Source organism: Schistocerca americana, chromosome 4 (assembly GCF_021461395.2).
Source record: "Schistocerca americana isolate TAMUIC-IGC-003095 chromosome 4, iqSchAmer2.1, whole genome shotgun sequence".
In the NCBI taxonomy this organism is placed as follows: domain Eukaryota; kingdom Metazoa; phylum Arthropoda; class Insecta; order Orthoptera; family Acrididae; genus Schistocerca; species Schistocerca americana.
This window is the reverse complement of record NC_060122.1, coordinates 252,418,274-252,432,502: the sequence shown is the minus strand read 5'-3', so window position 1 is coordinate 252,432,502 and position 14,229 is coordinate 252,418,274. Positions and strand designations below refer to the sequence as shown.

Sequence of the window (14,229 nt, the reverse complement as noted above, 5' to 3'; positions counted from 1 at the left end):
ATAATAACACCGCCCACCAACTGCTTTTGGAGTAGGAGAATAGATTAACGAAAATAATTATGATGTAAGTTTTGCAGCACAAAACCAGTGCCAAAGGTTTTCGGAAACGATGATTGTTGTGTATTAACAGAAGATATGTAAAGCAGTTTACAGTACATAGCTTTTTTTCTTAAATTCATCGTCAGTTTTTTAGTTTGAGTGACTTGTTTATTAAATATTTCTCGTAAATTTCCATTTTTACATCGAAGGCGCATATGTTTTAGCACAAATGATGAAGCCAAATTTTGTCGACGTGATTCGGTCATCTCTGAAAATCATCTGAAATAGTTTTTTGTTAAGAAGAAACTACTGAGATTGCGGTGTTGTCGTTGACATCATTCATGTGGAAGAATATTGACGGCTCAGTGTAGAATCATTTACAGAAGAGTTTTTATTTCACGTCTCTGGTCATTTATTGACACATGAAATATAGTTAGTTTCCAGTTAATAGCCCTGTATGTTACCAGATCTGCCTGGATAGTAGCATGCGTTACCATGCCGTTTCTAGCATTCGGGAAGGCGCACCAGCCCCGGATGGAGTCCGCCTGGTATGTTAGACGAGGGTCGTTGTGGCGACAAACCAGGATGTGGCTTCTAGCCAGTTAGCCGTATCCGAATAGATGAATACTGTGGCGGTGACCACTTTTCGCCTCGGTTTCATGATCTGCAGACATTTAGAAAACGTTATCACACTGTTAAAAGGGTTAACGTAAGACGTAGAAAGGTGGAGTAGACAAATTCCGTCCCGAAGGGGAGGAAAGAGGGGGCAAACAAGAGTGATTACAGGAAGGGCATCCCGGCACCCTCTACCACCAGAATTGTGAAAGGCTGGGAAGGAAATAAAGAAGAAAGAAAGAAAGATAGGGTTCAACGTTTCGTCGACAGTGAGTTCATTACTGACGGAGCACAAGCTCGGAATGTGTCAAGGATGGCGAAGAAAACTGGCTGTACCCATTCAAAGAAGTAATACCGGCCTTTCGCTGGCCGGAGTGGCCGAGCGGTTCTAGGCGCTACAGTCTGGAACCGCGAGACCGCTACGGTCGCAGGTTCGAATCCTGCCTCGGGCATGGATGTGTGTGATGTCCTTAGGTTAGTTAGGTTGAAGTAGTTCTAAGTTCTAGGGGACTGATGACCTCAGAAGTTAAGTCCCATAGTGTTCAGAGCCATTTTTGAACCGGCCTTTCCCTACAGCGATTTAGGGAAATCACGGGAAACCTAAATCTGGATGGCCGAACGCGGGTTTGGACCGTTGTCTTCCCAAATGCAAATGCAGTGTTTTAGATGGGCAAGAAACGTTACTACTAATCAGTTGCATACCAAGACAAAATTATTCGGAAACAATAATCAGTTAAAATTTAGGTTTGTCTGATCGTCAGCCTAACCGAAACACGTATTTGGAGGTACTTAAAGAAGAAGAATTACATTGAGTATTGATGTTTTAAAATTTGCATGCTTATTTAATAAATAAAAATTGTGTACATACATTTGCATAGTTATTCACTATCATATATGTTAACACGGAAAACGTTCCAAAATTAAGGGATATTAATTTGTTTTATCACGGGTATGTTATAACAGTATTAACAGACTGACACTTTGTAAACACTGGAAAGATATTCTACGCTCTGTAACAGTAATCATTAAGAGTAACATAGCAGAGACACATAATATATTTACAAACGGCATTACGGAAGTAACGATCGCTTTGTACGATCGTTCATTAATACTGCAGCACTCCGTGAGCGAGTCCCTGCGTAAACAGGAAACTGGGAAGCGAAGTGTTGTGCAGATAATACTAGTGGTTTGCACACCACTGGGTGCGTTACTCCTCCCAGCTAGTCGATGCACAGCTTCTTGAAGGAGCCGTCGACGCTGAATCCGTTCTCCATGCCACAGGTCATGTTGTGCGGCCGCATGCTTTCGTTCGAGACGAACTGGTCCTGCTCCATGAACCAGTCCACCAGCGGCCAGTACCTCTCGCGATGGTCTTCTGCAAAAAGAGGTATGCATTACGTTTCAAAAAATTGTTCAAACGTGTGTGAAATCTTATGGGACTTAACTGCTATGGTCATCAGTTCCTAAGCTTACACACTACTTAACCTTAAGTATCCTAAGGACAAACACACACACCGATGCCCGAAGGAGGACTCGAAACTCCGCCGGGACCAGCCGCACAGTCCATGACTGCAGCGCCTCAGACCGTTCGGCTAATCCCGCGCGGCATTAGTTTTCAGTACTGGCTGTTTCAGTACACCTTCTCTAGAGACCAGACGAAGAAAGCAGCCCTAGTACACGAACATGAGCCCAGGTATTGTGTATAGAATGTACGATCAAATGTTGCTGCACTGTGAAGTTTCAGACGCGCACATATAGTTGCCCGTTGCTGGCGATCGTGTGACGATATCAAATAATATCCTCCTTTGTTTAAGGCATCATAGCAAAGAGGTTTTTGATGCGTGAATTATGAAAAGCCTGTCACCCTCCTTCCTTCAAAGTCCTAGTTCACTTGCGCAGGTTTCTAGAGGCCACCACTTAGGAATGTTCCCAAGTGAACCTCTCTGTACAGTACAGTAAGGTAGCAATCTATACAGTAAATCAGACGTCATTATTTCATGTTATAAAAGGCTGGATGACATCAAAGTGAATGAACTGCCCTATGTTACAGTTGCACAAAGAATGGAGTACAACCATAGCTAGATGTGGACTTAATCTGAGATCGTTACCTAGTAATATGTTGCAGTTCGCTTAGGTTCAAGAGGGCCTAGCAAGGAGTATAGGATACAACCCAATAGAAGACAGACCGAAACTGAGTGCAAATGCTCGGGCATAGCACCCAGTTGAACAAAAGAGCGTCAAGAGGCCATAAGCAGAAGAGTGTAAAGTAAGATAAGGCAATAATTAATGGAGGAAAGGAAAGGCATAAATACACTGCTCAAAAGAATTAGGGGAACATAACTTCGGACATCTGCTACACTCAACTGAGAGCTGGGTATGTTACCAGATTACACCTTTACAATTAAACACAATTAAAAGAAAACAGCCCTTGGTCACTAATTTTTCAACGAATTAACCGGGTTTAGACACTGCTAGGAGTGTGATCCTCAGAATTGAAACCAAAGAATGGTTTACAACATGGTCACAGAATTATGATCAAAAACCTATGATACAAATTGTAAGTACGGAATTATCGTGAAAGACTGGCAGTACTTATGTGTCATTTATAAAATAATAAATATGCCAAAAGGGCATTAGTCACAAAGATATTTAAGATAAAAGAACTGTGATGGCGAGCCACTAAGGGCTGCTCGTTACTTGCGTAGTGCAGGTTGTAAACGGGCTCACTATTGCTGCCACTGATGACGGCGACGTTCATAATGACATTTCCGAAGAATGAAGAACAGATCACGACGAGAAAACAAATGAGTAGGAAGTGGAAGAATTAGAGTGAATGTTATATGGATCGTCGTTCTCCAAGCGAGTAAAGAAGTACTACTGTAAAATTAAGAAAAACAGGCCTTCGTTTCATTGTACTCAAAGGTGCTATCTCGACAATGTGTAGATTAAAAACTGTGCACCAGGAATAAACATAAAAAGTGAATATAGGAAAAAAAATCATTGAATGAAAAGTAGGAAGCTGATTTTGGTGGTTAAAGATGTGATTCACACATAATCGAATAAAGGCGATATTTACTTATCGGCTAGGTTTTCGTCACTTTTAAAAACTATAAGGTGCTTTACTACTTTTCACCAGGGGTATTTTGAATTACTTTAACCAATTTCCAGATTCACCTCGTTGTATAGCAACAGATATTTTCCGCAAATCGTGAAAAATGACGGTACCCTGGCGTATCCCTACAACAAGTAAATTTAATTAAATATGGAAATTTTGATATTCAGTCAAAGCAAAATTTAATACTACAAATTGTTGGTAACGCTGGGTCTTTAGTTAAGTTATTAGTTTCGGAAGAATTTGCACAATAAGCAAAAGAAGTCTGAAATTATGGTGGTTCTCCTCAGAGTTGAATGTCCACTGAGAAACCTGGGAAAACTCAGACTATTCACATCAGAGGCCTATTTGAGTGATTAAAACAGTTTCCAGAATTCCAATAATTTTAGGAAGGAAGAACTCTACATGCTTGGCCTACTTCTAATTTTCTGGCTTCTTCTGTAGCACACTATTTCAAAAGCTTCTAATGTCTTGTTGTCGGTACTGTTTATCACCCATGCTTCACTTCCATATAATGTACAACCAGGAAACTTTTTGAATATGTGTAGATCATTTGGAAGTGTTCCTGCAGGTTTTCAGTCCAGTAACCTCACAAGGAAAGAGAGCTGAATAAAATTAAAATCGCATTTCCAATACAGATTCGTATCGCATGAGTAACCACAAGCTGGTAACAGGCGCAGGCCTAGGAAGCAGTTAATTGAGAAATCAAATAAGGAGAACTGCTTTTTTGTGTGTTAAACCCAATTTTCCCTGGCCATCTGAGACCATGAATAGCTTGCCTGAGTAGAGAACTAATGGAGCAGATGGCGGAGCAGTTTTCATGAGCATCAATCACTAGTTCATAAAATACACAGAACGGCGAAAATCGGGAGGAATTCCTAGGACGCTATTTTCAAATTGGAATTCCAGGGTGGTTACTTTCAAATTCCTGCGAGAGCAACGCCAATGCACAGGAACCCTGACCCAGCCAACATCTGGAGAAATGGCACCGCCGCAGGGATACCAACCTGAGCGTCTCAAGACTGATCTGCCCCCTCGGCCAAAAGCATTAGGATAGGTTTGCATTGCCACACCTTTTTGGCTACAGGAACCTTGTCCTGTAGGAGGAGGTACAATGCCGTACTGTACCCGAGTTTAAAAAACTACTGACAGGTACTGTCTTAGCTCCATTTCGTTGCAGTTTCTAGTTGGCATCACTTCGTGACTAGCAGTTGGGTGGGAGATGCCGCCATTACGCGATAAACATGTAGGCTTCCAAAATCTTGTGAGCAAACATATGAAGATTCAGTCTGTTTTAATCAGGAGGTTCCGCAGTAGAAGACTCGTGGCAAATTTATCCAAGATTAGATGCAGAAACGCTACTTGCATAGGAAGGATCTATCAGTTTCACCTAGTTGCAGACGTAAGCTTTGTCACGCTGCATCTGTCTGTGGGCTCGTATTATGTGACTCGGCATGGCTAACTGCTTTTGTTCATAATTCTCATAGAGAAAGCTTCATCCCTGTTCGTCCGATTACCTAGAGAGTCGACGAATTATCCTTGTATCTCGATTTATTCTACATCTGTTTTTTGTACATTTGACTATACGTACAGCAAGCGCACAGCTCGTCATATAGCCTGGAACTTTGGGTTGGCTAAAACCCGTATTATGTGACTAGATTACTTGGCATTTCTGTTCTTTTATCCAGAAACATACCTGCTTTAATTACAATTCTGTTACTGTTCTGTGGCTCTCCCCATGTTACTTTCATTAATCAAGTCATTTATCTCGTCAAAAGAGCGCCCTCCTGTATGTAAGGCAGTCTATCTCCATGGCCATTGGAGATCGTTATAATCTGCTGTGGGAGGGGGGGGGGGGGAGGGGGGAGGGGGGAGGCAACAGGCAGAACCTCTCATTTAAATCCCGGCAAGCAGTGACAGACTTAGCAACCTGATCTAAAAATGCTACGTTCCAAACGAGAACTTTCAGAAAAGACTTCCAAACATTTAAACATATACAGGGTGTCTCAAGAGACAGTTTATACTTGATGTGTCAAAATAAAGTCTGTAGACAAATCTTTATTTATTTTTGACATAAACAGTTTAGCAATTTACTTCTTAAAACTGTTATTTAAATGCAGTCGAACATACTTGCAGTGCTCATCTATACGGTGAACAAAATTTCGCATGACGGCTCAGCATGTAGCCACTGAGATGTCTGCCACTTCGATACGGATATTTTCCTTCAGTTTCTCCAGAGAAGTCGGGTTATTGGCATTCTCTTTAGATTTGATTCAGCCCCATAATAAAAAATCCATGGAGCTCAAACGTCGACTGCGGGGCCAATTTATGTCATCACTCCTGGAGATCAATTTGCAGGGAAAATTTCATAAACTCGCATTACAGACGCCCTGGTCGGGTGTGCCTTGGCTCCGTCTTACTTAAACCATGTTATTTGATTATAAACACGGAAATGTGACAATTTAGGCACCAATATGTCCCTTAACATCGTCACATAATGTTTCGAATTCACTGTAAGTGCAAAAACGCACTCGTCCTCCAATAAGTACAGACCAATTATTCGTCAAGCTGACATCACAGCCAATACAGTGACTTTTGGCGGATAAAGGGGTTTCCCATGTTCTGTTCGGATACGTTGCACTCTAGTAGCGGCAATTTTGCTTACTGACGTGACTGTTCGTCATAAAACAACATGACGTTAAATGGCGGGCACTGAGTCACATCATTAACGAACTGCAACCTATGTCTAGCATCCCAAGGCTTTAATTCTTGCACCAATTGTATTTTTCAAGGGTGCAGTTTGAGATATTTTTGCAGGATTTGGGGCAGTGATGATCTATGAACATTTACAAACCATTCACATTTATACTTATCAGTGGAGAGGTTAGGATCGTCACGAACAGACCGATTATACTCTCCATGGTTTCGCCCGTTCTTGAAAGCCTTGGTCACCCCGGTTTCGTTTGGCCAGTGTTGAACCTATCTTCTCAACTGTTTTCATCCATTTCCGGTTAAGCGGAACACCTGGAGCATCGTTTACATTATGCAGTCAACGATCACTGCAAAATTTCCCCTGTTGTCCAGTCGCCGAATAACCGTTTTGTAAAATTTTCACACACAAAACGAGTGGTCTGCTCACGAGAAGTGCTCCATATCGACTGAATTCCTAAGGGCCAAGTAAACGATGAACTTACCGCTCTCTTACGATCTGTTGCGCATGTGCAGAGAGCTCATAAAATATAAACTTTCTCTTGACACTCCCTTTATTAGACGCTAAAGTATTTCTCTTTTTCAGAAACACTTTCTTGCTGCTACCAGCCTTCATTTTATACTGTACCTGCTTCGGCCATCGTCAGTTAATACAGCCAAAATATCAAAACTCATTTACTGCTGTACTCCACTAACATTGTCATAACTTTGTTGAGGTTCCTCATATAACTTTTTGTCAAGATACTACCCCTTTCTATTCAATCGATAAATGTCTTTCTGTCTACTGCAGCGTTACAGAATCACTGGCGAGCTTTAGTTTTTATTTATTATCCCTGAACTACATTTCCGTAGTTTCTTTTATTCCTTCCTCAACTTACATACGGTATGCCACGTGGAATAGGCTACAACCTTGCCCGACTCGCTTCTCAAGTACTCCCTCCATTTCATGCCCATCTACTATTCTGATAGCAGTCTGGTTTATGAGCTAGTTGTGGAAGATAACATTCTCATCAATGAATTTTTATTCTTTTGTCTTCAAAATTTAAAACAGACTACTCTAGTTAAAATTAATTGCGTCTGAAGTGCTAACATGGTAAATGATGGATGACAGAGACATATAAACAAACATACAGGAAACTGAAGAGTAAATGTATGAATCTCTACGATGACGATGAAGAAGCAGATAGATGACAGGAGTAGGAAAGCGTACACAATGAAGAAGCACTGCCCCCAAAGGACGAGGAAACTGGTAATAAGTACGAGTTCCAGTTATACAGATAGAATTTTACATAGTGTTCAATGATATGAGCTTAAACAGATCATCAAATCATCAAAGAGTCAACGTTACATCTCGAAATTCCCGAAAGCTGTGTAAGATAAAAGAACTAGAAAGCTATTTCAACTGTTGTAAAAGATGACAGACTTACTATCACAATTCAAGAACAACAGGGACTTACACGCATTGAAAATACCGCATTGAGAATGTCTAGCTACTAGCCGAAATCTGGATTTGCATAATAAAATCTAAAAAGGACGAATGATTGCTGCACTCTATAATTTATAAGTCACATACAGTCTCTGAGTGCATCCACTTTCCGAATGGAAGGTAACCTGAATTCAACAATAGTTTTATCGTCACTTTATTTTATCATCACTTTACCTAAGAAAGTACGACCAGAGAAATGTGAGATTTATTTATCTGTCTGATATGATAAGGACACAAAATACTGACAGTAATACATTGAATAATAATGAGAAACATTGCAGAGCTACTGTATGAAGAACAATCTACTTTCAGAAAATGGGAAGTAGTACTCGAGCAGCATCTAAAAACTTCTGCTTATTATTGGACAGAGAAATAAAAAAAAATTACAGTCCTTAGGCGAGTATACTGCGTCTACAAAAACCATGTGTCATTACTAAAAGTAGATCAAAAAGTATAAATTCGTTTAAAGAAACGTGTGTATCATCATTGTCGTTATCTCCCAGACCGAAGAAGCAATGAAAAAAATTTCGGGAAAAGTAGTCTAAGACAAACAGACAAATATGCTAAGGCTCAGAAAGGACACGTGGCATGGAATGAACAACATACTTAGCACAGCATGTGGTTTAATGAAAAGCAAAACTTAGAATATTTGGTAATGACATTTACTAGAAAAGAGCCTAATGGCTGGCATAAACTCAAAGTTGAAAAAGAAAAGCAGTAGTGGAAGCACAAAGAAAAAGAAAATCTGAAGTAAACTGGTACTGTTGAAGAAAGCTTTCTTAAATAAAAGAATAGAACTTGGTACTGAATTAAGAAGTGTGTTCCTAGTTGAACGTCTTGAACATAGTATTTTATGAATATAGAGGTAAGATCAGGATGTATGATAAGCCCAAGAAGAATACACTGTCAGTGTTCCAAATGTGGTGTTATACAGGAGTGTTAAGCATTAAATGGAAAGAGAAGGTACCTTGGCACTTGAAAGTTCATTAGAGAGAGGACAATATGCTGAAGTAGTTATAGAGAATTTGATAGTGTAGTTACCTTCAAATGATAATCTGATATGGAGAACTAATAAAAGAGAAAAAAAAACAAAGAAAGAAAGAAAAGGAAAGTAAGCAAAAGAGAGAGAAATGGAAGAGAGAGGGAGGGAGGCTGGAACAGATACTCGTTGTAGTTGGAATATTCATCAACAGGTGCAGATATACTCCACATTTTACGTACACGTGTATTATCTCATTCAACAACTGATGAAGCACAGCAGGGAAGTTGCAAAGGTTAGTTTACATTTAGGCTTACAGCGGTTGCTGATTCGCTCTTGCAGGCTCAAGTATTCATGAAAATCAATAAATCATCAGTTTTACAGGTGACAATTTGATTTGACTGAAAGCCAGAGAATGTCTGTTTCACAGAGGTACTTCATTGATAAGGTTTCTACAGGGAGATCCACGTTAGTGATCGCCCAAGGAATTGCTTCACTTCTTAAACAGACGGAATTAAAATCTTACACCATCAGGAAACGAAAATTGATCTTGAGTACGCAATTCTAAAGATTACCAAAGTGTACTCTTTCTGACATTTAAAATGGCAGATAACAAAACTTCGTAAAAGGTCCATATCTTTCCTTAGGCGTAAGTACAAGCATATTTTACATTCCTATGTTTGCTTGAGATCCATTACGTACATTAAGTAATTAAATGTAAACTTCTCATAAGTAATCCACAGCCTGCAATTAATGCAGATTAAAAAGAAAACTGCTTACCTTACATACACTACTGTAAGAAATGTTTAGTATATTTGAGTGGTCTTATGCCAAAATGAACTAAGCGACATTTAAAAAAATTTGAGTTCTTCACCATTTTAAAATGATAGGGTTTCATTTTGTCTTATGACAAAACGAACAATCTAACATATCGCCTCGTTTCGTTGCTGTAGCGAGGGATGTCTTGGGAAGAAGGTTGGTACTATTCATTCTCTTATTCCAAAGTGAACCATGCGGCATCACAAGATGGCTACAGTGATGTATAGCTCAGACATGCGTTCCCGCACAATGGCAGAAAACGATGATAATTGTGAAGAGGAGTCGTTTAGTTCTACTTCTTCTGATGTATATGAACCTCGTGATAGTGCCTCTCAATCATCAATTGGTAAGTGGATTTTAATAATTAGTTATACTTTAGTTTATAGAATAAACCCATAATTGTAGGTTATATGGTTTATCTCACATGCCAGAATGAACCATGACGACAAGTAGTAAATCTAACGTCACTGCACAATCGATAGTGAGTGTATGTCGATATTTCGGCAAGTGCTTGCCATAAATAATGAGGGGAGAGAAAAATTAACCCTGTGGAAAGAAATACCTCTTTATTTAGGGCGGGAAATGCGATTTAATGTGGAGAGGATTCACTCTGGCAGAAGAGTTCCTGAAAGAATCGTATTTCACATATACGTCAGCTACCAAAGTAATGAAATGGAATATCGTAACTTGGTCTCATGATTGGAATTATAAAGTAATGAAATGGAATATCGTAACTTGGTCTCATGATTGGCATTTTTAATAAATCAGTTTTGAAAACGAATTTGTAAATTTAAGTAATTTGTTTTTGAGATGAACATGAAATTTCTGGCAATAAAAGAAAGAAAAAGGAAACAGGGAACAATGGAAGAAAACCCTAAGGAAGAAGAAGCCAAATAGTGGGGAGACTGTCCCAGGAAATACATTTGTTGATTTTAATTGTTCATGTAGACAAAAATGCTGGCCAAAAAATTAAATTGTCAGGAGAAAAGAAAATTTTTCGACACATTTTATGGAAGTGGGTTTTGGGATGTGCAGACATCAATAATATATGGTTCAGTTAGAAATGTCCCCATCAAAAGGAAGCGTTCTAAAACCGACAAGAAGAAGTTTTCTAGGAACTATTATATTCCTAGTGCGGATGTAAATGATGTGAAGGCGTGCAAAGAAACTTATCTAAAGACACTACAGATTTCTGGCAGCAGGATGCATCGAGCCATAGCCAAAGCAAAGACAAGCTCTTTATGTGACCAGCGTGGAAAACACGCACCTAATAATAAAAGTGCTGACTCAGTTATTATTCACATCCATAATCATATTAATAGTTTTCCCAGTACATCGAGTCACTACTGCAGAAGAGATTAGTCAAAAATGTACTTGGACAGCAGGCTTAATCTTAGTTTTATGTACAAATTATTCATTGATAAGATGAAAGAAGAAGACCCCAATGTTAAACCTCCCAGCCAATCACTGTACGAAAAAGTATTTAGACGAGACTTCAATATCAGTTTCAAACCTCCTCAAAAGTATACATGTCAAATATGTGACAGGCTAAACATGCTAATTTTAGTAGAGGAGGCACTTAGAGCTGGTGAGGCAGACACTGAGAAGCTACGAACATTAAGAAAGGAGCGGGAATTGCACCACAGGAAGGCTGGAGCTGCTAGATACTGTCTGAAAATGGATATGGACAAATCAAAGGCGGAATACAATCTTACAGGTTTTTCATTTGACTTGCAGAAAGCAATACTGCTGCAAAAATTGACAACAGGTGTTGCATACTATAAACGTCAACTCTCCTGCTTTAATCTTGGAATTCATTACTTTAAAGGTAGAAAGGCAGTAATGCATTGCTGGAATGAAAGTATTGCTTCAAAGGGAGCTCAAGAGATAGGCTCTTGTGTAATGAAGTTCGTCGAATCTCATGATATTGGTCCAACGATGGTAGTTTGGTCGGATTCTTGTGGGGGGCAAAACAGGAATTTTAAAATTATGACAATTTGAATGTATTTGGTTCAGAGTGACAAATCTAACATTGAGGAAATTACGCACAAATTTGATGAACCTGATCACTCGTATCTTATGAATGACAGTGATTCTGGGGATATAGAGAGGAAACAACGGCATTATCCAGAAATATTTGCCCCAGAACAGCTTTAGTGTATTATTGAGAATTCCAGAGTGAAGAAAGGTAAATTTGAAGTTGTAAAAATAGATTGTAGTGACTTCAAAAGAACTATGCTACTCGAAAAAGCAATGACTAACAGAAAAGTAAATCTTTTTGGAGAAAAGGTTAAGTGGCTTAGGATTAAGGATATGAGTTTTCAAAAGAGAAGCTGGGGATAGTGCAGTACAAATACAGCCACAATGACATGGAAGAATACTCTTCAGTGAATTTAAATAAACACTTAATAGCTTGCCACTGTTCTCTCAGTCAAATTACACTACCTACACTGTATCCATTAGGACGCACTCTTCGCCCTGAGAAACTGAAAGATATTCAGAGCCTTCTAATGTACATACCCCCAATATACCATGAAACCCCCAATATACCATGAATTCTATAAGGGTCTCAAAATGGCTGTTGTATCAGAAATGTGCCGTGACAGTAATGAAGATGATGAGTAAAGGGTATCATAATTATCGCCTTAAGTGTATTCCATTTTTCTCTCCTAATTCCTAAAATTGCTTAATAATGCTGTATGACATAAATGCTGAAATTATATCTCTGTGATTCAGTTGCCGAATAGATCTATATATGAATATAATACAAAAACAAGAAAACTTTACTTTATATTTTGTACTGAAGTGCATCAATGTGATGTGACAACAAAAAAACCTGACGTACATGGATATTTTACATTTTTTCTCTGTTGTTTTAAGTTTCAAACTGTAATTAAATAAAGTAAAAGTTCTTCACTCCCATTATGCACCAGACCACATGTATAACCATAAATATTTTTCAATAAATAAGTTGCTGTAAACTCATAACTTCAGTCTATCATTTCTCAAAACTAACTAAATGTCATTTATTTCGTTCTGGCAAAAGACCACTCATTTTATAGAGATCTATTTGTTCTCAAGTCTTTCATGACATTTTATTTTACAGGTTTATTTCATTATTATATATATTAGATCACTAATATACAACGAGAAGCGATAGTAGTACATTTTGGTCATATAACCATTATTTGATAACATGGCACTTTCCTTTTCATATATCCCAAAGGCTTCCAAAGTCATATCTGTGGCATGAATGCTCACAGCCATTATTTTGTCATTTAGAACTCTCTTATAGAACCGAGTCATTCAAAGAAATGAGAGTTATATATCCTTGACAATGTCAGGCTGTGGGCGATCTGCAATGCGTGGTAACTGAAGGAAGTTTGAAAAGCCGAAGTCACTAAAAATGCATTTCATTGGATGAGCAGTCTCAACAGAGGTATACTGTCACCACCGTATGTGCGAGAGGATGCACAGAAGTTGGTAGAAAAATATTTCACTGTCATGATATTAAACCTTGACAAACAGTCTTGCGCCGTAACCTACGAAATTATGACATATCTTATGCTTTAAAATTTATACAACGTATTGGCTACCAGAACTGCGAGACCCCTCAATGTGCTTATGCATTTCCCACTATCATGAAGATCGCAGTGCATCAGTACATTTCGTATAAAAGTATGTCTAACGAACTGATATGCAGCGGTCTTCATATTTATGGGAAATGCATCCGCATTTCAGTCACTTGTAACACTGATGCACAATATTTTGTCAAAATCGTGAAGCATAAAATATAATTCCATACGTTATGTAACAAGAGAGTTTGTCAAGTTGTAATACCATGACAGTAAAATGTTCTCGTATCAACTTCTGTTCCAGTCATCCAATAAAATGCTTTTTTAGCGATCATTGCTTGTGAAGTTTTTTTTCTGTTATCACATCAAATAAAAGTCAGCTTAAAACCCAAATGTTCGACAGTGTGAGATGTTGTGAATGACAGAAATTTAAAAATTCTTATTAGATATTGTGTTTAAGAAAATATATTGCAATTTTCAGAACAGTATAAAAAGGCAAAGTTCATCGCTAATTGAAAATTACTATTGGGGCAAGTTATAAAGGATTAAAGAAATAGCAGACAATACGAGTGTTGAATGGGAGTTGTCTACTACCGAATAAACTCAATTTTTATTGAGTAAATGCTTAGTAGTCACTGATGCCAAAAAATGGTTCAAATTGCTCTAAGCACTATGGGACTTAACATCTGAGGTCATCACTCCACTAGACTTAGAACAACTTAAAGCTAACTAACCGAAGAATATCACACACATCCATGCCCGAGGCATGATTCGAACCTGCGACCGTAGCAGCCGCGTGGTTCCTGACTGAAGCGCCTAGAACCGCTCGGTCACAGCAGCCAGCGTCCCTGATGTCCTTGTTTTAGGGATATCAGATGTAATACAAGCACTATTA

General features: G+C 38.7%; 1 protein-coding gene across 1 annotated transcript in view; it reads right to left on the bottom strand.

Annotated features, from left to right (window-relative positions):
- Positions 1 to 1,469: 1,469 nt before the first annotated feature.
- LOC124612857 (retinol-binding protein pinta-like) overlaps positions 1,470 to 14,229 on the bottom strand; it is a 96,142-nt gene continuing 83,382 nt past the window's right edge. Inside the window, exon 7 of the mRNA XM_047141287.1 lies at positions 1,470 to 2,029. Coding sequence (XP_046997243.1) covers positions 1,875 to 2,029 — 155 coding nt within the window. The 3' untranslated portion in view covers positions 1,470 to 1,874. The remainder of the gene's footprint in view (positions 2,030 to 14,229) is intronic.